At 42.0% G+C, this 25,156-nt stretch overlaps 1 protein-coding gene across 6 annotated transcripts in view; it reads right to left on the bottom strand.

Moving 5' to 3' along the window:
- The window catches only part of EBF1 (EBF transcription factor 1), a 399,420-nt gene that overhangs the window by 119,187 nt on the left and 255,077 nt on the right, over positions 1–25,156 (bottom strand). For 3 of the 6 annotated variants that reach the window (XM_067031999.1, XM_059062917.2, XM_059062918.2), the window contains 2 exons: positions 24,760–24,841; positions 7,672–7,813 (listed from right to left, as the gene is read on the bottom strand). In XM_067031999.1, the coding sequence (XP_066888100.1) occupies positions 7,672–7,813; positions 24,760–24,841 (224 nt within the window). The remainder of the gene's footprint in view (positions 1–7,671; positions 7,814–24,759; positions 24,842–25,156) is intronic. The other 3 variants (XM_067032000.1, XM_059062921.2, XM_059062919.2) reach the window with 1 other exon arrangement.

Here is a 25,156-nt window from a genome sequence, read left to right as displayed (position 1 = left end):
CTGTGGCTCATGAACTCTTTAATCTGCCTGATGCCGAGAGCTTGCTGGCTACCAAATCCCCAGTGTTAGGATTTCTGGTGTTACCTGCTTTATGGATTACTCAAGGGATACTTTGAAAATCAGTCTTCACTTACATCCTTGTTCATTATCTTGACTTCTTGCCGGGTCCTTTCTATTGCAAGGGAAGACAAAAGACACCTTCCCCGCTGCTCAAAGAAAAAGGCCTGATTTGATGCTTGAAAATCTGGGGCCTCCTTCCTCTATTTTATGACACATCTGGATATTCTTAATCCTAACGTTCTGTTCTTGCATCTGTCTTGCTTTTTCAAGTAGGAAAATCAATTGATAAGATGTAACACGCCACCCTCAGTAACAAAAGATGACATCCGTATTTTTCTGCTAAACTAGACCCTTCACCAAAATGCTCTTACCTAAGTGGGGCTGGCTGGAGTTCTGCACCAACACCAGTCCTATAAAGGGCCATTGTCCAAATGAAAAGCTCTGAGCATTCATCCTCTGCCCTTGTGTTTTGAAGGTGCATTGCATTTCTGTCAGGAAGTTGGTGAGATTTTACAGACATTCTTCTCATGATCCTCAGAATCGTAGAGAGACCCCTGCAAGCCTAGGCCAACCGGAACTGGAAAGCCATCAGGGATGGACCCCATGCCCTCTGACATCTGTGCAACTCCTAAAACCCATACTTGCCGGCCAGCATACCATGGGCAAGAGCAAAGAGCTCTAAATGGATTTGGATGGAAACTAGCAATGTGAGCGTAAGCAGGTGACATGTTCTCTCCAGGTCTGTTTCCTTCTCTGGAATATGAAGGGTGTGTCAGATGACCGTCTGTACTTCAGTGGCTCTTCACTCAGCGTGAGCCGTGTGTTCAGTCAATGACCATGGTGGCAGGGGAGCGAGAGACTTGGGACAGCATGTTTCTCTTTGTTGTTTAGTTTACTTTCACTTGTCCAGGTAAGTCTCTACGAGTTCAGAAAGTAAATTTCTAAGCTACTTCTGAAAAAAGAAAATTAATAAGCCAAAACCATCTGGAAAAAGAACTCTCCAAATGTTGGACTTTCTTATTTTGAACACATGCACTATTAGTAGAATGAGAAGTGATCAGGGGGACAGCTCCAAGGCACAGCCATCTCCACCATGAGCTTCCAAAGGCTGGCAGGGAAGGGCAAGGTTATAAGCCACTCAGAGCAATCTTGCCCTGGGCTTTTACGACACACTAGGAGTCCATGTAATTGACACTGAGCTCTTAAAAGCCTTGCCTGGCCCCCAGAAGTGACATTTCACAATTGTCACTGACCACGGCCTGAGCATCCACACAGGCCTGCGTGATCTGACCCTCAGCAGTTTCCCCAGCCTCGTCTCCTGCTGCTCTCAGTGGCCAGAGCAACAGGAACCATCACAGGTTGCTTCTGGTTCCTTGAACTCACCTAAGCAAAACAGTCTTTGCACACGCTATTCCATCTGCCTGGAAATTTGTTTCTGTCCCCTTGTCAGGGGAAAACTTACTCATCTCTTAGGTTTTGGCATAAATGAGATTTCCTCAAAGAAGTCTTTCCTGACACCTCCCTCCTCCTCACTCCTTTTACGGTCCCCCTTTCATCCACAAGTCTGATGAGTTAGTTGTAAGTTGTGTTTAGTGTCTTTCTTCTCTATTTACATCATAATTTTGTGAAGACAGGGCCTGTATCTGCTTGGGCTCCTGCACCTAGCTCCCCATCTGGCATGTAATAGATGCTTAATATGAAGGAATGATCCATTACCGACATGACATAAGAATGATCTCTTACTGACACCTAAGAAAGGGCTATTCTAGAAACAGCCAGTGGATTTCTCTGTTCTCCTGAAGACCTGTTTCTCCAAAGGCACCTCAGGAGGTATCAGATGAGCAAAGGCACGCGTCAATGGCTTCAGTCCAGAGCACCAAAAAATAGTGCATGCTAAAAGGTCTAGAGACAGCCCCACCCAGCTCTGAGAAAACATACAAAAATTGAGGCCAGAGAAGCAAAAGGACCTTCCCAGAGTCACGCAGCTAGTTAATGGCAGAGTCAGGACTGGGATCCAGCTCTCCAGTCAGACAGCTGATCCTCCTCCTATAAGATCCAACCAACACTTACTTGCCACTTGTTAGGGCCTCATCACAAAGAGGGGAGGAGAGGGAGTCTCTTGTTTCTCTGGAAGCTCCATGCTGTCTCTCAATTTGGAGTAATCTCCCCAAGCCTGAACTGTCTTTCTCCACATGTCCAGAAAACAACAAATGTAAGTGCAGCTGGGAGTCAATGGGGCCGGATACCCAGGGGCAACCAACAGAAGCAAAAACTGCTTCTGTCTGGAGCAAAAGGATTAAAGAAGGTCAAATGCTAAAGAGCAGGAATAACACCATATTGTCAGGGGCAGCTGGAAGGGGCCACTACAATGGAAAGGTCAGAACTGACTGGTGGTGGGGAAAATCTGATTCTATTTCTCTACTGCTGTACTTACAGCAAGGAGATAGGCCCAGCAAGTCTAACACCACTCTTTATTCTACAAAGGATTTTCAGTTTGACCAAACTCCACTTCTGTTTTATTTTGGGATCCTGGCACCATTATACTTCACATGTCAATCTTTGTAATTACTGTGAAGGGAGATTTAATTCATTTGTATCTGTTGCCCACAAAGCTAAATTTCAATCGCTTTCCATTTTAATAAGCGAGGTGTTTTAAAACATCTATGCTTGAGCCAGGAAACTAAGTCCTCAGGTCAGAACTCATGAACAGCAAAATGTTCATCTTCTCAAAACTCTGTGATGACCTAGATGGAGGAGGAAAGAAGAGGAGGGAGGTCCAAGAGGGAGGGGATATATGCATACATAGAGCTGATTCACTTCACTGTACAGCAGAGACTAACACAACATTGTAAAGCAATTTTACTCCAATTAAAAAAAAAAGGAAAAAAAGTTCAAACTGTTTCTCAAAAAAATAAAATAAAATAAAAAACTCTTGATTAATACAGTTCTACTGATTTTTCAAATAAATATGAAGGTTTGTACAAATTCATAACAATTAAATAAAAAACCCCTTGATCTGAAGAACATCAGATCGGGGCCTTAACTCCACTCCCAGAAAGGGTGCTGGCCAGGCTCCCGGGCTGCTCAGATTTTCCCAATGATCCCGGAGCAGGCAAGTCCCCCAACAGTGCAGAAACGGGAGAGAGCGGAGGGAGGGAGGGAGAAAAACACATGCATGCCAAAAAAAAAAAAGATGTCCCCTAAAAAAAAAAAAATGAGCATTTAAACTGCTTGTCAGCCGGCTCCCTAACAAAGCCAGTAGTGTATTCACAGTCATTTGCATAAATGCTGCTGGTGAGTTCACCATAGCTGCTAGCGCTAATGGTCCAGAAAGTAATTTAGTCACTTCTCCCAGCATTCTATGTCAGAATGATGAGCACCAGCACTTCGCCTTGTTGCATATTAGATCATTGGATAATAAAGTGTTAGCGCATGCAAGCTGACAGGGTCCCTGCACTATAGCTTTTGAGGGCACTGCTTCTTGCCACAGGGGGAAAAAGAAAGAGAGAAACTGACGCCACGCTAGGCCTTACATTCAGGCAAACACAACCTGAAACTCAGAAGAGCAATGATAGTACGCTCCGCAGGCCCTCTGAAGGTCCCCAGCACACAGGCCCCGGAGTCTGCCCAAGTAATGGGAAGGCGTGGGAGGGGCACACAGGCCAGAGCTGTGCATTTACCGTCGATGGGGGCAGCTCAGCAGCTCTGATCTCAAGCCTCTGCTTTTCCAAAAATCACAATCCTGAGAGCAGTTAGCTTCTGAGGCTGCTTCTCCCCACAACTGTACATCTTCTACAAAGCTGTTGCTTAAAGAGAAAAACCTGACTGGCCTAAACTCGCTCATAAATATCTAGCCAAAGGAAATCTCAGTATTTATGAATGAAGAAAAAAATAGGAGGGAGGGCAATCACCACGAGATCCAGCATGCCAGGATTCCCCCTCTCTGGACCACACCAGAGTCTATGAAATAAATCCACCTTTGTCAACTCTCCTACGTGAAATACAGGGACAGTTATTTGAGCACAGACGTCTGTGAGTCCATGGGTCACACAGGGAAGAAGGCGTGAATGTAACGCGTGGTCACTATTTCTCTTATATGCAGAAAGATGAGCCAAAGAAGAGGACTTTCCTCCAACCTTCTGACAAGCGTGAGACAAACAGAGATGTGCAGAATGGCTCAGAATAATTCCGGCTACCTGTAAATAAGATGGGAGGGAGCCCAGAAGGAGGGAAAACAAGACTCCTACGGGTCACCTAGGAGGTGAAAATGCTGCGCGCGGTCTCGCGGTGGGGCAGCTGTGTGAGGTGGGGTGGAGGCAGGAGCGGCCAAGGAGGGCCATGGCTCTGTGAGTCTTAAACAGGGCATTATTCAATGGCAAGATGAAGAACTACCATGCCCCCAAATTGATGCGAACTAGCATCTAAGTCCACTCCCACACATCACCAATGAAGAGCCCACAGTCACTCTCCGCTGAGTAGATATTTATGTATCAGCGTGAAGCGTCTAAATGAGTGGGTGGTTATGTGTGGTTGGCTGATTCATTCTGCAGAGGAGCAGATTTCCACATTATTGTCATTACTCAGAACCTCAAAGTGTCTGCCTTTTTATTCTTCTGGATAGAAGTGAAGTCAGGTTTTGGTGAGAGGGAGGCCCCCTGGCTGAAGGAGACAGGACACACCCAAGTCCCTGGTGATGGTTAACCATGAATAAACTGTGAAATGTCATCATTTTCTTGAGTGACACGCTAAGAAGAACATGGCCATTTGTGGACTGGTCACCTGCAGCAGAAGAATAAAATGCTGTCTTTAAAACTTAGAATAAAATGCTAGCCCAGCTGAAATATTAATATGTTCACCTAGAAGGGAGAATATTTGAGCTGGGAGGCAGCTTAGCGACGTTCTCATGCAGAGATCTCAAAATATGAGCCTGTGGCTGTCTTCTACCTAAGTGACTTTCCTCCCTGTTCCTCCCTTCAGGGGCTAAAACATTTGTAAGTAGTTACCAGCAATTAAAAAATAGGAGAGGGCTTCCCTGGTGGCGCAGTGGTTGAGAATCTGCCTGCCAGTGCAGGGGACACGGGTTCGAGCCCTGGTCTGGGAAGATCCCACGTGCCGCGGAGCAACTGGGCCCCTGAGCCACAACTACTGAGCCTGCACGTCTGGAGGCTGTGCTCCGCAACAAGAGAGGCCGTGACAGTGAGAGGCCCGCGCACCGCGATGAAGAGTGGCCCCCGCTCGCCGTAACTAGAGAAAGCCCTCTCACAGAAATGAAGACCCAACACAGCCAAAAAAAATTTTTTTAAAAATAGGACAGTTTTACTTCTGGTCAGACTGGAGCATCTGACCCCACCGGGCTCTCCCTGACCTGGGTGACAACTGCCTGGGGCTGGGGTCAGCAGAGCATGAACTTGTCCTTTTTCCGCAGTCTCCACCCAGCCCACTTCCCCTGTGCACGTGACCTGCCCCCACCCAAGGCACACATTTTTTTTTTTACCCCCTACAGATCATCCCTTGCCGTGCCAAGAAGGAAACTAAGGATCCCAAAAGGTAAGTCGACTTGTCCAAGGTCATACAAAGGCCAGAAATAAAGCTCAGACGTGAATTTGGTTTCCCAGCTCCTATTTCAAGGCTCTTTTTCCTCTGCATCATGATGTCAAATAATGTTCCTGACCGCTAAGCCCTAGAGGCGTACTGGCTAGCAGGTTATTTTTTACTGGTTTGTGTTGGGATTTTTTTTTTTGGTGGAGGGATGATTTACAAGGCATCGTGTGCTCTCCTACGACCTTCCCAAGGGCAGGCATGGGAGCTGGATGTGGTCTGCACTTGGAGCACATTTTGAAACTGTGAATCCATGACTGTTAGATACCAAACTGACAGTCAAGTATGTTCCCGGACAGGACAGTAACTAACCAGTCATAGTCGAAAACAAGACTTTAGCTTTTAAGCTAGTGCTGTCCAAATTGTACCGACTGAGTATTTACCTATTTTTTCCTTCTTCCTTTCACCTAAATATCTCTAATCTTACAATGCCTGAAGTGGCTCCAAGGGTATTAAAAGGCAACATTACTGTAAAATGAGGATTAGAACAATTTTAAGTACAGAAATGGAACTAGGAATGTAATCATGAGCAGGTGTTCCAAATGGCCTCCTGCAAAAAGTCATATCCATACATCTCGGCACTAATGAAACCATAAAGAAGCAGCTTTTGAAATACAATGGTTTACTTTAAGAAGACTGTAACACTGGATTGGTAAAGAATCCCTTCTAAGAGTGTTACACCTGGCTAATTAATTTTAAAAGTACAGTTTGTGTATTCCTTAACTGCAGGGGAAAAAATCAGGCAAAATGATGACAGTGGTGTGTTTATTAAATTGGGGCGCTGACAGGGAAAGGAGTTTTCTACCTTATGAACTATATCACAAACAGCTCATGGCCCATCAGAAAATCAGACAACTGGGTGGCAGTCTGTGTGATAGTGTTTTTAAAAGAATCTGGATGACCTAGCAAACTGGAAAGTGAAGTGGGGAAATGAGTTAAGAATTTAATTTGAGGAGACTGGAGAAAATCTACCGTGTTGACTGATATCCAGTAGAGTCTCAGTCACTGTTTCTTGGGTGGGTGGATGGATGAATGGATGAACAGAGAGATACATTATATATACATGCAGCACAGAAACATTTGGACATATGCTAAATCCAGCCTACAGTTCCTTTGAGTGGCATTTACTTTCCTTTGTTCAAATTTTTGCCTTATTTCCTCCAGTCCACTCAAGGGTACAACTCATTAGCCATAAAATCAAGACAAATGTGATTTCTCCCCACCAAATTCTATCTACATAAAGCAGACTGTATCATCTGGTAATGAGGGTAGGGGTGTGCACAGGGCATGGGAGGGACATTTAGTTTGGACTTTATATTCAGAAAACACCTCCAACCTAGACTTTGGACCTTATCTCCAAATGAAGTTAATTATGTAGTCACAGAGCTACACCAGCAGGACTGTAAAGACAGCGAAGTTCATTATACTACCAGGTCAACCATAACCTTAAAATATATCATGATTTTTGTTGCCCTGTTTTGGCCTTTCATTATTTATTATTCCTATTATTATTATTATTTTTTTTTTGCAGTACGCGGGCCTCTCACTGCTGTGGCCTCTCCCATTGTGGAGCACAGGTTCTGGACGCGCAGGCCCAGCGGCCACGGCTCACGGGCCCAGCCGCTCTGCGGCATGTGGGATCCTCCCGGACCGGGGCACGAACCCGTGTCCCCTGCATCGGCAGGCGGACTCTCAACCACTATGCCACCAGGGAAGCCCCTTTCATTATTTTTTAATCAAGTGGGAGCTTAAAACAAAGCAGGGGTCCAGTCTCCCTCTATCTTTCAACCTGAAGGAAGGATGTGTCAGCCATTTCCAGCGTAGGGAGCTATGCAACAAGACAGGCTGGGCCTCAAAGACATCCTCCTGTCTTTAAATACTCAGCATCAATATTGTCCAACAGGACATTTGAAATTTGAAAAGGGGTAGAACATGTGGTGGAGTTGTAAGAAAGAAACCAAATAAATGCACAGTTAAAGTAGCAATGCCAACCAATGAAAATGATTCGCCTACCATGTTCCAGATAAGAGGGCGTACCTTCCGAGGGGTCAAGCCTCCGAGCCCTCCGCCCATGCTTGGAGTTATTATGGACAAACATATTATCAGAGACTGCCAGGACATGGCCATCCACGTTGACTGTCGTAGACACCACGACCTGGAGACAGAAGAGAGAAATGGAGGAACATTTTAATATAAAAGCATGGCGGGTAATAAACTCAAGTTAAATAAATAACAGCTGGGAGCTGAAGAAAATTGCACAGCTATTTCACATAATAACTGGTGCTTATGCTGTACAAGTCTAACAAGAGGAGCTATTGATGAGTGGGTCTTTGGCAAGGAACGCTTTTGATGCAGTTTTAAGTAAAATTGCACAGTTTATAGTTATACAGCAGAAGGTACACTGTTAACCATAATTTTAACAGGAAGATCTTTATTAGCATATTTTTTTTACACAAGGGTGGTTGTGTTTGACCTAAATTGCCCTTCAGTTTAGACACTGAAGCAGATATCACAGTTGATCATGCAAATAAAAATCTTTTGAATCTTTAAAATATTTCTCCACGCCCCCCCCACCACCACTGCATCAGGGTTAAGGGGATAGAGAAATGAAAAAGAGGTTTCAGTGAGAGCTGGGATGAACCTTTCTCTCCCAGGTCTTTCTGGGGTTTCTTGTACTTTTTTTCTTGCCACATTAGTTTAGTTAATCAGAAATCAGACCAAAGCCCCCCTCACCACCATCACCACCACCACCCCACCCAAAATCCACGCTAATCAAGGGACTTAGAGCTGTGTTTCAAAGCCAAAAAAAAAAGAGAAAAAAAAAAAGGTAGCCCTGGCCCAAGGTACATTCAGCTACTGTGGCGGTCTCATAAACTGACTGAACGGAGTTTGCCGGAAGGGACAGAGGCAAAGGTGTTTTCTCAGAGAACTTTGACTAAAACACTGAGACGAAATGACCTACAGTTCTCCTTATATTAAATGGGTAAGAGGATTAAAACCCAACCCCACAGAGATATGTTTATTCATGCGACCTCTTACAACCAAATATAATAATTGTCTGTAATTGCAGCTTCAGCACCCACCTCATGCTCTGACATGGGAAACAGCAATCAGCCAGCTCCCGTTTAATCCACCTATTATGTTGACTAATTAACTTTGCTCCACAGTTTATTTCTTCCTCCATTATCAGCCCCTGTCAGCCGCAAGCTCCCTGCAGCACAGGGGGGACCTCAGGCTCCTTGATTGATCACCGATAGATTGACATGCAGATTAATTTAATTAGAATCACCTCACTTGAGAAATGAAAGACAATGGCAAGAGGGCTAATAGATCTGCTCTCATAATGAGGCGAACCTCCAGAGCCAAGGCTGAGGTCTTCTGATTTATTTTTGCTCAATTCCCCGGTTGCTTGGAAAGACTCATGCTTTAATTGCTCTTGGTTTTGAGACGCCTAAGCCCCTGAAGAGGTGAAACGTTTTACAAGGATTGGCACATTCTGAGGCCCCAGTTTCTGAGGAAGAGTTTTCTCCAAGTTGGGGAAAGTGGACCCTGACTTCTAGAGCCTTGTGCAATGCTACGATTTCATCACCTGAGTTGGGCAGAGGGGAAAACGCTAGGCCTGGGAACCATAAGCCCTGCCTGGCAAAGCACCCTGCCCCCAATCCTGTAGACCTCCACCAATGGTTGCCATACTTAGAAGCTCCACTGTCCCCCTCTTTGACCTAAAGGCATCCTGGCAAAATATGGCGGATTCCCTTCCCCCTTGCCTTCAAGATAGCAACCACATTTTTTGTTGTTGTTGTTTTCCTTCAGGCCCTCCAGTCTGCGGACGCAAGGCCCTGCTCCTTTTATCAAGGCTCTCGTATTTCTCAGACCCATGAAGCAACACTGTGGTCATCCTGCTGTGGGGTCTCCCAGGGATGACTGCTGGGGAGGGCTTCTGTGGGATCTCCTCCACCCTCCCTCAGGGTCTTCATCTTAACCCCCCCAGCAGGACTTGGAGCCTCCCCTGATTTTATTTTTTATCTCTATTTTGTTAAAATGCAAAGTAAACAATTAAGAGAGTCCATTCAGGGACTCAGGGTATTCTCTTTAGTCATTGTGAAACCCAAATTCCAGCCAGGGCAAGTCATTCATGGAAGGATGCAGTAAGTTTGAAGCAGCAGTTTGCAAAGTGGTTTTTCTCTTTCTTCATGATTGATCAACCAGATGTGACAGCCTGAAGTTTCTGTGTATGTCTCATCAATTGTAGGTTAATTTAAAAGAAGAAGGAAGAGGAGGAGGAGGAGGGAGAGGAGAAGAAAGTTCTCTATTCTTTTATTTTCAAAAAGTACTATGAGTGGTGGCAGAGTCCATATTATTTAAAGCAACGGAAACTCACTTTTCTTTTTAGTTCAGGAGATGACTTCGTGGGGCATTTACAATTAGGTAACATAGCTGGGTCTTTCAGAGAAATTTTGATTTACTGCAAGACCACAATTGAGTGGTCACTGGAGTCGTTAGCTGAAGAAACTATAAAAGGAATGACAAACGGTATCTGTTCGCAGTGTCAGGAAATACAGAAAGTGGTTATTCTAGATGTCTGTCTTAAGAAAAAAAAAGGCAATGAAAATCATGCACCTGTAAGACTGAGTGCTACAGGCTTAAAATATTCAGTATCATTTAAAGACCCTGTCCCTACATTGAACAAAAATATCGAAACGGTTAAGAAAAAAAAACTACACCTTATATGTTTCTATTTTCTTGGTAAGAGAAGGATCACCAAGACCACATGTGCAGTAAGATCATTTCATTGAAAGACCTGTTACAATTGGAGAAAGATGATACAGAGAACCCTCATGCCTTTAATTTCTAGAAAATAAACACCTAATATGTTCCTCAAAAACTCATAACACAACACATTTTAACTTCCCTACCCCGAAATAATTTCTCTCATTCCAATTTGGAAATGATATCGTTAAATAGTTAATAGTTAATAGTTGGAATTTGAGACAGATAAACGTGGAAAATGATTTTACACTTGCACTCGACCACCCCTTCCCTTTCAACCTCCTTCCTCACTCCCCTGACCCAGGGTAAGATGAGGAACAGGTATATTTAGAATTTTATGATATCTGTTATAATTAAAACTTTACTCTCTAGAATTGTACTAATACCGTAATCACACATGTGGCTGTTTAAATTTAAATTAAGTAAAATTTATAATTCCACTGTTCCCAAGTTTCCATAGCCACATTTCAAGTGGTCAGTAGCCACATGTGGCTGGAGGCCACTATAATAGACAGGGCAGTTATGGAACATTGCAGAATATTCTACTGGACGGTGCTGCTATCAAATGGTTTTGAAATAAGTTTTTCCAACTTATTCATGAGGATGCCCAATTTATTCCTCCTGAAATAAGTATTAAGCCAGATGGACATGTTTAGGGTTGTATACATATATATTTCTATCCCTGTATTTTTTGGAAGTAAATTTCTATTTGGGGGAGGGGCATGGCTTTTTAGTATAGCAATCCAGAGATGTGCTGATGAATACCCAGTGTGTTCCATGGTATCTTCAGTTTGCATCCAACCCTCCAGGTGAGGGGATAAAAAGAGCGAAGGGAAGTGCACATGTACCCACAGACTTCGGAGATTTTACAATGAAATTTCTGACTTCTTGGCTCATATCAGTGGTTCAGAAATTTGCTCTGTTATATCCTGGATCTAAATTCCCTGAAGTTATTATTTTTACTATCTACCCCCATCTGTTTAGAATTAGAAAGAATTCAACACAAAATTTATGACTTTTGACTCTCAATCTTTCCTAGCTGATGTGTCTTTGGCCAGGTAACTCAACCTCTCTAAGCCCCAGTGTCCCTGACTCTCAAATGGAAATGATAGTAGTACCTAACTCATAAGGTTACTGTGAGGCTTATATTATTTAAAGTGGTTAGCATGGTTCCCAGTTCTTATAGAGCAAATGTTAGCAGTGGTAGCATAGTTGTTGCTTTGTTGGTGATCTCATCAAAAAGTTCAAGAGCCTATAAACTGTTATTTTAAGTACAAGGCCAGAGAAATTGTTTCTTCTACATTCACTGCTTTATCAGTTTAACACTGAAATCTTACAAATTTAAAGACCTTCGTGCTCATGATATATAATTATATAATTTAGATCTCTTGTGAACTGCAAGTTTCAACGGTTTATGTAATTTTGCTTTCTATAAACCATCTTCCTATTGGTCTTTTACATTCTAGGCTTGAAATGAAATAAAACCTTACAGCTTTGAAAACAGTCCATAAATTTTCTGCATCTTATCAATGCAGTCTAGTTTCCCCAATACTTCATTTGAATGAGGGGTTCTCTGAGAGCTTTCTTGTTGGTAATTATTTCCTTGCTATCATTCCTTAGATTGTCCCTCTTCCCTTCCCTTCAAGCCGGAAACTTTGTATGTCCCAACTATATTATCTCAGATTCATAAAGCATGATCTCTGTCTCATGAGCAGATTTTCAAAAAGACACAAGCAGCTAAATTCAGTCATGAGTGGCAGATCACATTAACAACAGTAGCAGCTCATGTGGAAGAAGGGGTTAGGACAGAAGCAACAAAAAGAGTTGAAATCTGTATGTTTAAATATTTCTAGAACAAATACAGCGCCGGGGGAAAATTAAATCATAAAAATACTTTCGCTATTTAAATTTAGAATATTTTGGTAGGCAGTACCTCTCTCTAAAATGTAACCACTTTAGCAACTTAATTTTGAATAATGATTTAAAAATTATAAATCTTGGTTTTCAATGCTAATATATGATAATTCGGTGTAAGGATATTAGTGCTAAAGTTGGTCTATTACATGCCTTCCTTACCTCGGGGTTTAGCTTATTCTATGTTTGCATTAATTCAGAGCCCTTTATAATGAGGCATGAAATGCACTGGCCAGAAGTACATGAAATAAAAAGGCATTAAGCAACATCCTATGGAATAATACTTGGCAATAAAAAGGAACAAGCTATTGATACATCTGGATGAATCTCCTGAGAATTATGTCAAGTGATAAAGCCAATACCAAAAGGCTACATACTGCATAGTATGGGCTGAATTTTGTCTCCCACAAAATTCATATGTTGAAGTCCTAACCCCAGAACCTCAGGATGTGACTGTATTTGGAGATAGGGCCTTTGAAGGGGTAATTAAGTTAAAATGAGGCTGTTCGGGTGGGACTTAATCTAATCTGATTGGTGTCCATATAAGAAGAGGAAATTTGGGCACAAAAATTTCCTTCATGCAGAGGAAAGACCATTTGAGGACAAGTGAGAAGGTGGCAATCTGCAAGCCAAGGAGAGGCCTCAGAGGAAACCAAACCTGCTGACACCTTGAGGTGGGACTTCCAGCCTCTAGAACTTTGAGAAAATACATTCCTGTTTTTAAGCCACCTGGTCTGTGGTATTTTGTCACAGCAATCATAGCAAACTAGTACACTGCATGATTCTATTTATTTATTCTTGAAATAGCAAAAGTTTAGAAATGAAGAACAAAGTAGTGGTTGCCAGGGATTAGGGACAGAGGGAAGGTGGATGGGGCTACTATAGAAGGACAACAGGAGGGATGCTTGTGCAGACAGAAATGTCCAATGTCTTGACTGTGGTGAAAGATACACAGACCTACACATGGTAAAATTTTATAGCACTAAAAGCATACACACACAGATGAGTACAAGTAAAACTAGTGACATGTGAATAACATGGATGGATTGTGTCAATGTGTATATCCTGTATGAATACTGTATAGTACAATGTAATATTGCTCAGTAGTTTTGTAAAATATTACTATAAGGGTAGACTGAGTAAAGGATACACAGGATCCCTTTGTATAATTTTGAACAACGGCATGTGAATCTATGATTATATCCATAAAAAAATTCGACTAAATAAAAGGCATTGGCAACCAGAATGTCCTTCAATAGGTAAATGGATAAACAAACTGGTAATCCATAGAATGGAGGACGATGCAGCAAAAAAAAGAGATGAGCTTATACTACCCAAAGCAATCTACAAACTCAATGCAATCCCTATCAAATTACCAATGGCATTTTGCACAGAACTAGGACAAAAAATTTTGCAATTTGTATGGAAACAAAAGACCCCGAATAGCCAAAGAAACTTTGAGAAAAAAAAATGGAGCTGGAGGAATCAGTCATCCTGACTTCAAACTATACTACAAAGCTACAGTGGTCAAGACAATATGGTACTGGCACATAAACAGAAATATAGATCAATGGAACAGGATAGAAAGCCCAGAGAAAAACCCACACACATATGGTCACCTTATCTTTGACAAAGGAGGCAAGAATATACAAAGGAGAAAAGACAGCCTCTTCAGTAAGTGGTGCTGGGAAAACGGGATAGCTACATGTAAAAGAATGAAATTAGAACACTTCCTAACACCATACACAAAAATAAACTCAAAATGGATTAAAGACCTAAATGTAAGGCCAGACACTATCAAACTCTTAGAGGAAAACATAGGCAGAACACTCTATGACATAAATCACAGCAAGATCCTTTTTGACCCACCTCCTAGAGAAATGGAAATAAAAACAAAAATAAACAAATGGGACCTAATGAAACTTCAAAGCTTTTGCACAGCAAAGGAAACCATAAATAAGACAAAAAGACAACTTATGGAATGGGAGAAAATATCTGCAAGCGAAGCAACTGACAAAGGATTAATCTCCAAAATATACAAGCAGCTCATGCAGCTCAATATCAAAAAAACAAACAACCCAATCCAAAAATGGGCAGAAGAACTGTATAGACACTTCTCCAAAGAAGACAAACAGATGGCCGAAAAACACGTTAAAAGATGCCCAACATTACTAATCATTAGAAAAATGCAAATCAAAACTACAATGAGGTATCACCTCACACCAGTCAGAATGGCCATCATCAAAAAAATCTAGAAACAATAAATGCTTGAGACGGTGTGGAGAAAAGGGAACCCTCCTGCATTGTTGGTGGGAATGTAAATTGATACAGCCATTATGGAGAACAGTATTCAGGTTCCTTAAAAAACTGAAAACAGAACTACCATATGACCCAGCAAATCCACAACTGGGCATACCCTGAGAAAACCATAATTCAAAAAGATACATGTACCACTGTGCTCATCACAGCACTATTTACCGTAGCCAGGACGTGGAAGCAACCTAAATGTCTGTCAACAGATGAATGGATAAAGAAGATATGGCACATATATATAATGGAATATTACTCAGTCATAAAAAGGAACAAAATTGAGTTATTTGTAGTGAGGTGGATGGACCTAGAGTCTGTCATACTGAGTGAAATAAGTCAGAAAGAGGAAAACAAACACCGTATATTAACGCATACATGTGGAATGTAGAAAAGTGGTACTTATGGACCCAGTGGCAGGGCTGGAATAAAGATGCAGATGTAGAGAATAGACTTGAGGACATGGGGCAGGAAGTGGAGGCTGGGACATAGTAAGAGTGTAGCACTGACATAAACACACTACCAAATGTAAAATAGATAGCTAGTGGGAAGCAGCCACACAGGACAGGAAGATCAGCTTGGTATTTTGTGATGACATAGAGAGGTGGGATAGGGAGGCTGGGAGGGAAGCTCAAGAGGGAGGGGATATGGGGATATGTGTATACATATGGCTGATTCACTTTGTCATACAGCAGAAACTAACACAACATTGTAAATCAATTATATGCCAATAAAAATGTATAAAAAGTAATAAAATAATAAAAAAGGAATGAGCTATCAAGGAGCAAAAAGACATGAAGGAAACTTAAATGCAAATTGCTAAATGAAAATAGCCAACCTGTAAAGACTATATACTGTATGATTCCAACCACATGACATTTTGGAAAAGGGAAAACTATGGAGATAGTAAAAAGATAAGTGGTTGCCTGGAGTTTGGGAAGAGGGAGGGAGGAATGACTAGGTAGAGCACAGAGGATTTGGGAGGTGGGTGGGGAATGAAGCCAGTCTATATGATACTGTAATGGTAGATACATAACATCATGAGTTTGTATAAACCCAAAGAATGTACATCATAGTGAGTCCTAGTGTAAACTATGGATGTTAATTAACAACAATATTGTGTATCAATATTGGCACATCAGTTGTAACACATGTATCACACTAATGCAAGGTGTTAATAATAAGGGAAACTGAGGAGGGGGTATTAAGGGAGTATTTGTGATCTCTCTTTACTTTCCCCTCATTTTTCTGTAAACCGAAAACTGCTCTACAAAATAAAGTCTACTGATCAAAATTCTACCCTCTACTTCACACAGCCCACATTCTACATCCCAAGCTGTCTACTGAACTACTCTTTATAGTCTCCTCCAACAAGTCACAAGGGATCCAAGAGATCAGCCAATCTAGTGGCTTCCAACTACAAGTTTTCTAATGTTGTACTGGGGACAACATTTCAGAGAGGGCATCCTAAATTCATCCATAGTAAGTATGCATATCAAAACATTCAGTAACCTTCCTGTATTGATATGGGATCATAACAGTTCTATGTGGAAACACGGTTATCTCACGCACATGAGAATCTCTAAATTGGCAGTTTCACATGGCTTTGACTAATTTTAAAATAGAGAGTGTGATTCTTACTCAATAAATGCAATTAAGTTGAAAAATATGTCACCATAAGACATCTGTAGGAGAAAATCACAAAAGGAGGCCTTAGTAGTTATGATACTGCAAATTTGTCCAATGCCTCCTTTTACAGCTTGGAAAACTGAGGTCCAAGAGACTGTAAAACAACCTCAAGGCCATAGGACAAATTAAGAGCAGAGGCAAATTTGAAGGGAAACTTCAGACTCCAGGTCCACGTCTCTCACCCACAACAGCTTCGGGCCTCTCAAGACAAGCTCCTGGCTTAGGCCCTCTCTCCCCTGCTTCTGGTCTCTTCCGGTACACTTCGCTGTGTCTATCTGGCTGACCACACTTTAGGTATTATTTACGTAAAAATGGTCTGCTGCAGTTGCGTCTTCATTAACTCTGTCCTTTAAAATATCCTTGACTGATATGAAACGAGATATTCTCTGAAACTAGCCTGATTGCTAGTTTCTATCTGGTTGAAAGAGCCCAAATAACTCATTAAAAATTATTGAGGACGCATGAACCTACAGGATGTAACAGAGTGGAACTGCAGGAGTGAGGGAGCGAACAGCTGAATTAAATCCGCCCTTTAAGGCTCAAGGCAAAAATCGCTCTTCTTTTAACAGTAAGACAAGAACAGACACTTCTAAATCCTCAGATTCTTGTGCTAGACTAATTTGGACTACTGGAAACTAGACTCAGCTACTGTCTCCTGAACTGTGACACACTGTAGACATAAAAAGCTCATCATTGATCTGAACCTAGTTTCTCTCTCTGGATCAGGATACTTGTGATAACTCTTGATGGTGTCATTGGCATTTAACTGGTGCTCTCCATTTATGTGTTCCCACTGGCCATTTTAAGTATCAGTAAGCCCAAACATACAGAACTGCCATGTGTGCTCTCTGCCGATGGGACCGTGGCACACAGGTATGGAAACTGGGAGAAAGAAAGTAGCATATTAGTCATCAGCTCAGTTTCCAGGGTCAGGCAGTGCTGAGTTTGAACTCCAACTCTATCATTTACTAGTCTGTAACCTTAGATAAGTCATTTAATCATAGGAATAAGTGCCAGGCATTATTCTATGTACTGGAGAAGCAGCAATGAACAAGACAAAGTATTTGCCCATCAAGAGCTTAGTTCCCATTGGGAATAAAAAAGGGTTTTCAGACAATAAATAAAAAAGCAATGAAAGCAAATTTTGGAACATGAGAAGTTCCAAGAAGAAAATAAAATGAAGGGGGGGTGGTGACGCCTAGGTGGGAGCTACTTTTGAGTGGATGATTAGGAAGGCCTCTCTAAGGAGGTGACATGTTAGCTGAAATCTGACTAATAAGAAGTATCCAGGGCTTCCCTGGTGGCGCAGTGGTTGGGAATCCGCCTGCCGATGCAGGAGACACGGGTTCGTGCCCTGGTCCGGGAAGATCCCACATGCCGCGGAGCAACTAAGCCCGTGAGCCATGGCCGCCAGGCCTGCACGTCGGAGCCTGTGCTCCGCAATGGGAGAGGCCACAACAGTGAGAGGCCCGCATACCGCAAAAAAAAAAAAAAAAAAAAAAAAAAAAGAAGTATCCAGCCATTCAATGATATGGTGGAAGAATTTCCAGGGGGATGGAATAGCAAGTGCAAAAATCCTGAGGCAGGAATGAGTTGAGTATATGTGGGGAAGAGAAATGATGGAAGAGAAAGGCGGCCAATGTCCCATTTGGAGGTAAGTAAACAAGGGGAAAAGGGTAGAAAAATAAATAAAATTATACATGTAAAACACTTAGTACAGGGTCTCACACATAATAAGAGTTCTATAAGTTACAACCTAAAAAGTGGAAGAATATAAGAATACCTTCTGTTGGTAAGTCCCAGTAAGTATAGGCATCCTCAGAACCAATATCCATTGGCAACACTGATTAAACCAAACACTTTTCTAGCTATCGTTTAATGTATTTTACATTTTTTCAATAGCAACTGTACTTAATGTAGGAATTTATTTCCTCCTAGTGAAGAGCTACCACTCAACAAATCCCGTTCATAAGGATTCCTTTTCAGTGATGCATATTTTCTGCCAAGGCCCAGCATAAGGCTCATGCCAAAATACATATTTGCCCAGTAAGCTGTAATGGTTTAATATATCAGGTTGAAAATCCACCATTTGTATTTACCATGTTATGTGAATTAATCCTGTATTCTGAAACTATCATTAGAGCTGCTTTCAGTATAATTAATCAGCATGGTGCATCTTGAAATTATTCTGTAGGAAGAGAGTGATGGCAGCTCGGGCCCCTAGCGTTCTGTTGGTAAAGAATTTAATTGCAAGATGTGATGTTTGTCAAAACAATATAAGAGAGGGGGTGGGGGACAGTGGGAGAGAAAGAAAAGGGATAAGAATATTTCCTTCTTTATTTAAGTGCCTTTAAAAGCAGACCGAAAACTGCAGGGGTTGGGCATATATTTTAAGAATCCTCTAATCATACACTGTGGGCTTCTGAATAAGTAACGAGGATTCTCCAAAATTTATAGAATTCACCCAAAAGGGGGGGCTGCCTTTTAATGTCATTTACCATGTCATCATTTTTGAAAGACCAGACATTTTTGGTGGGAATTTGGGAAGAATAACCTGGTCGTTTCTCCTATTTCCTACCCCCTCACTCCAAATGACTAGTAAGTGAAAGATTATTCATCTCCTCAGATAAACGTGAGATAAACATGAATTGGGACCTTGCTGTTCTCTCTGCTCAAAAAATTCTTTTGGCTCTTCTCAGGATGAGTTATTCTCATCCATTATCTCTGAGCTTAAAAGTCCCCTCCTCCGAAGTTTTCCTGGGTCACCTGCTTTAAAGTAGGTTCCCATCCCTGATCTCACACTGGTATCCTCTCTCATAATATCCTGTTTCACTTCCTTTGCAGCAATAATTAAAAATTTTAATGATGTGTAATTATTTGTATACAGCATAGCAGCTGATGGTAATCTTTCCTTATGCATCCATTTTCTCTTCTTCTTGGGTAGTACAACTAGACACTCTCAGGTCCCACACATGGCTGTGTGACAGACTTCTAGCCAGTAGAATGTGGGCAGATTTGACAAGGATCACTTCGAAGACCAGGGTTTAAGAAGTCCACGTGCCCCCTGCATGCACTCTTTACCCTTCAACTGGATGGATGGAGACAACGAGGTTCTAGGGAATGGTGGGGACACAGGTCCCCAAACTACTTCATGTATAAGATCTGCTCACCAACCAGGAACACTTGCCTTGTACCATTACATTAGCAAGAAATAACCTTCTCTTGTACACGAGCCATTATATTTTCTTTGGTCTATTTCTTATAGCAGCTAGTATTAACCTAACTAATAGACCCTGACTAGAATATAAGTTTCATTAGGGCAAACACTCGGTCTTTTTTGTTCATCATGGTACACTCACCCCCTCCAATGTCAATAAATACTACTGAGTGGGGCTTCCCTGGTGGTGCAGTGGTTGAGAGTCTGCCTGCCGATGCAGGGGACACGGGTTCGTGCCCCGGTCCGGGAAGATCCCACATGCCGCGGAGTGGCTGGGCCCGTGAGCCATGGCCGCTGAGCCTGCGCGTCCAGAGCCTGTGCTCCGCAACGGGAGAGGCCACAACAATGAGAGGCCCGCGTACCGCAAAAAAAAAAAAAAAAAAAAAAAAAAAAAATACTACTGAGGGTAGGCATGCATGCAGGAACAAAGACATCTTACATTTATGCTCACATGTAGTTATAGAGCTAACATTTATACACAGATAGAGATTTACATCCTATGGAAAACTTTGTTAAAGAGATAAGATGATCCTGGAAATTTACTTCCCAGTCTCCAGGTATTACGGTATCTACTATGATGACAGCTTGTACCCAATTCTTGTTCCTCCCCTCAACACCCCACTCTGCCAGCCCCAACAAGGAAAGCTATTGATAAGGTTTTAAATCTTAACCTTGAATTGTCTAGCTCCTGTCAGTTAAAAACCAGACCTGTGACATGGCTTTAACACAGTCCTTTGACATTAGCGTGTTTTTAGTGTCAAGATGAAGAAATGGGCTCATTTAGTCACAGTGAAATTCTCCCTGTCATGAGCTGTCTTCATTCACAGCTTTCCCTCCTTCTCTCTTCCTCCCCATGTCCCCACACCCGCCAGAACTGAATGAAGCCTGTATCCACTGTTGTATTTAAGCAAGTTTGTTACCCTAACCACAGCCTGGGGATTTCAAAAGAAAACATCCATTATTTAAAAAAAAAAAAAAAGAAAAAATTTTGTACCAGATTCTCTACAAGGTTTATTCCATACTGCCTTAAAGTATGAACACAGCCGAGCTCTACAGAAAGTGATTAATTTCTTGAAAACGCTAAGGTCACACTAATTGACATGACCTGTGTAATTAAGCAGTCTCTGTTTACACACCAGAAGCTCAGTCGCTGAGAGTCTGAGTCTGCTTGACAGAATGTCTTTACATGTCAAGAGATCAACAACCTTTCTTATGTCCTCCTCAGTCACCTACACAGGCCCCTGATTGCCGTTCAGAGGAGACACGCTCTGGCATGGCTGCATGAAGATCAGGCTGGCCTGGTAAGCATACAAAACGGGGTGAGAGAAAAAGCAGCACCCACGACAGGTGGGGGGAGCCCACTGAATAGGCAGAAGAGTGCCTTCTCACTCAGATGTCTCCAGGCCTCGTGTTTTCAGTATAACAGGGAAGAGTCACATTGAGATGTAAAGAGTAGAAATGACACTCTCTCACTCCCCCCACCCCCTGCCCAGAGGCAACAGTGACATCAAAATATTTGAAACCAGCTTCCCAATTAGCGTAAAGTGATGGAAATCAATGCCTATTCATAGGAAAAGTTCCACTAATGTTTCTAGGACACACCTCTGTCAGCCAGGGTAGCTGCAGGGAAGACGAATCCTTCCCGTCTTGGTTTAGTCCTAACAGTTGGGAACTTCAGTGTGATTTCTGAACAGAGTTCTCTGGCTATCAGGGGCCACTGGACTCAGGCTTCATTTGGTGGGTGAGGGGTCTTCCTTGCCCTGGAGAACTGGCTAAAACCTCCATCGATTAGGTGAAGGGCAGGCAGTTTGCTGAGCGACAGCTTCTTTCTCTAAAGTTCATATGAATAAACACTGACCAGTACTGTGGCTCTGATCAGAAACAGTGCTCAAGTTCTTCCCCTTCCACGCAACTCCACGCACTGCTTGATGAGCTTTGCTGTCATCCCAGTGTCCTGCATGCAGACGGTATCCTTAGGTTCTATTCAGGGCAAATACCCCTTTTGAAAATGCTCCTCAGCTTTCCCGGGATTCTAACACATATCCACAGGTAGCCACTGGGGCTCTCAGATGTCAAGAAACCTCTTTACTGCCTCACTAAGTATCTGCCTACAGGCTCTGGACAAGTTATTTACTGTCCCATGACACTAGAGAACATCTGAGTCAGACTGAATGGGTTGAATCACTGCCTCACTACTTAGTAGATAGGTGACTTTGGGCAAATTGCTTAACTTCTCTAGATTTCAGTTTCCTCATCTGTAAAATGGGAATAATCCCTATTTGCACATTCCTAAACCCTATTTGCATATATTGTGAAGATAAATATGATAACTCATGTAAAATACTTAGCACAACACCTCTCACATAGTGAGTACCCAATAAATGTTAGCTTCATCATCATCATTATGGACAATGTCCATAGTCATACATCAAGGTACACACATGGACACATATAATTATACATATGTCTATGGAACACCCTGAATGCAGACACAAATGTAAACAGTTATCTCCCCAGCACTTAAGGCAGTCAGGAATGAACCCAGGCAGGGAACACAGGAAGAGAAGCAAGCTTGGGGTGGTGGCTCACGCATAAAAAAAACCGAGGCTGACAATGGAGTTTAGGGCTCTTTGAGTTTAAGCTGCTGGATATTTCCAGGGAGAGTCAGAGGTCATCAGGTATAGGACTAAACCAGTGATTCCCAACCAGGGGCAATTCTGCACTCCCACCCCCACAAGGGGACATTTGTCAATGTCTGGAGACACTGTGGTCTGTCATGACTGAGGTGGGGGGATGGTCTCTCTACTGGTATCTAGTGGGTAGAGGCCAATGACATCTACTAAACATCCTGTGATAAACAGGACAAACTCACCCCCACCTCCAAACAAAGGATTATTCAGTCTAAAATGTCATTTGTGCCCAGGTTGAGAAACCCGATATTGAACTAATGACCCAGCTTTAGTTTATAGAAAATATTCTCTCCAAAAGCTTTCATTTATATTTGATCATGTGCAAATTAGTTATGCTTACAAAATACTGTCTTTTGCAAAATCAACAGAATCATCATTTTTACTCCATTTTACAGTTCAGGAAATTGAGGTTTTGCAGAAATCTAACTCATGCCTCCTTGACTCAATAGCCCTTATGCTAAACAAAGAATAACTATTTTGCCTGTAAAAATAAAGCTTTCTAGATACTCTAAAAAATAATAGACTGAGTTGGTTCTCATCTCATCCAAGAGCTACATTCCTATCATTCAAAGCTTTCAGACATTTCACTGGCAGGTCCTGTGAGGAAAAACAAGGCCCCAGAAGTCTTACACACATACTCTTTTAGATTCCTGGTGTCACCAAAGTCCATCTCTAACTCTTCTGCCCTGAGAAGCACAGCAAAGTTGATCCCAGTATTCATAAGGCATCACACATGTCTACTAGACACGTTTATCACACATCAGTTGGTTCGTGCCTGGATATGTCTTGTTCTTAATCCAAGTTTGGTCAAAGGAGATCTATGGCCCATTTCAAGGCCAAGGTAAGTGACAACACAGTTTATACTGAAACCCAACCTCATGTTCCAAGACACTTAGCAACACATACTTAATAGCATCACATGTTTCACCAGCAAAGCTGATTCCAACTCAACACAAAATGTCCTGGGTGGGAATGAAAGCACCCAAGTCTACCCACTTGGTCAGAAGCTCCCCAGGAGAAACATTTTCCAGGACACTAGGAATCTAGGGATTCTCCCCATTTATCTGTCAGGACAAAAGGTGGCAAGGCCAAATGATTTCCAGAACTGCTTCAGAATCTCAGGAGAAAATGTCTTCTTTCTACTGAATTTGTTCTTTCATGAGACTACTGAGTCTCACCTATTAAAAATAATCATCTTGTGGGAGGGAGGGAGACACAAGAGGGAAGAGATACGGGGATATATGTATATGTATAACTGATTCACTTTGTTATAAAGCAGAAGCTAACACACCACTGTAAAGCAATTATACTCCAATAAAGATGTTAAATATAACAATAATAAAAATTAAAATTAAAATAATCATCTTGGAGACTAAGAGATCTTGACATCCAAAAATCAGTGCCCAGAATCATCCCTTCCCTTTCTCCCATTAGAGAATATGCAGCTAAAATTTGTCAAGATCCCCTCAGAGATCATATATTTCAATCTACACTTAAAGCGGACTAACTATACCTAAGAACATACCTTAAACACCATGCTATTTTTCACTGACAGACCCCATGGGCATCCATAGATGAATCATTACTCTGGCAGAGAAACTAACATTGACCATGCAAATGAGTTAGTCATAAAATTAGACGGAGAGCAACACACAAGGGTCTAGAACCTTGCTACTCAAAGTGTGGTCCATGGCTTTGCCATCACTTGGGAGCTTGTTAGAAAGGTAGAATTTCAAGCACATCTCAGACCTCAATTAGCATTTTAACAAGATCCCCAGAGGATTCTCAGCATTTTAGGGCTTGAGAAGCATGTATCTAGAACTTAGCAACCCTTCCTAAAACCCAACCACCATGTCTGTGTCTTGGAAGTTAACACATGTATTTTCACATCATTTTTCCTTTAGTAAATGTATAATTATATGAGGTTAACATACCACTCATGCTTTAAATGGTGGCAGATATGACTGATGCTTGAAAACATTTACATGTTGCTGTACAAGGACATTTCTGAAACAGACTGAGTGTCACCCATACCCTTAGATATGCCGTGCTTCTTCAGGGGTCCATTTTTAATAGATAATTACTGACAACAATTTCCAAGATTGGAAAAGGAAAACAGAGAGAAAGGAAGGAGGAAGGTGACATCATTCCAAAACAGCACAAAGCTCCTATTTACCAGTTTTCTTACCTGCAGAACTTTCGGAAAAGGATGCATAATTTTGTATGTACTTCTCTTAACCTTCAGTGGTTTAAGCTTATGAGTCCATTTGGGAAGCCAAACTAGGCTCAAAGGGTACCACTGCTTCAACCAGTGAATGCAGGTGGCTCAGTCCTAATTATTCTCTAATAAAAACAACAACTGCTAGAGTACAGAGACTTGGGGACCCAAAGTCTCACCTGCTCTTCACCTCTGGGAAAACAATGATACTCTGTTTCTTCTCCACCTAAGACTCTTTTACCCTCTCCCAATACTCATGTCATTATTGAGGTATAAGAAAGACAAGACAGACCCACCTGGAATCTCCGCATGTCACGTGGGTTTCCCGCATTCTTTAGGCAATTTTGGTTACACTTGAGGAAAAATTTCAAGAAGAACCTGTGAAGAAACAAATTATCATGGTTAGCATTTCAGTCCTGACACAGAAGGGAAAAAAGTAGTAAGTCACTTCTGGGTCATGCATTCTATTCTCTGCACGTTTCCTGAAATATTCAGAATGATGTTAGAGCCAGTATTTTGTTTAAAGCTTTAGCCTTTGTTTTGCATCCAAGCTGGACCTTCTTTATGAAGAGAATGCTCTCCGTGCTGCCAACAGATGTCACGAAAGAATTAAGCCCCCAAGGAAGTATTTTCACTCATAAAGAGGGTAAGTCTTCACCATAATTTAAGGCAGGGTCCAGTTGGAGATAACTG

This window comes from Kogia breviceps, chromosome 4 (genome assembly GCF_026419965.1).
Source record: "Kogia breviceps isolate mKogBre1 chromosome 4, mKogBre1 haplotype 1, whole genome shotgun sequence".
In the NCBI taxonomy this organism is placed as follows: domain Eukaryota; kingdom Metazoa; phylum Chordata; class Mammalia; order Artiodactyla; family Physeteridae; genus Kogia; species Kogia breviceps.
Note: the sequence above shows the minus strand (reverse complement) of the source record. Positions and strands in the feature narration are given on the sequence as shown.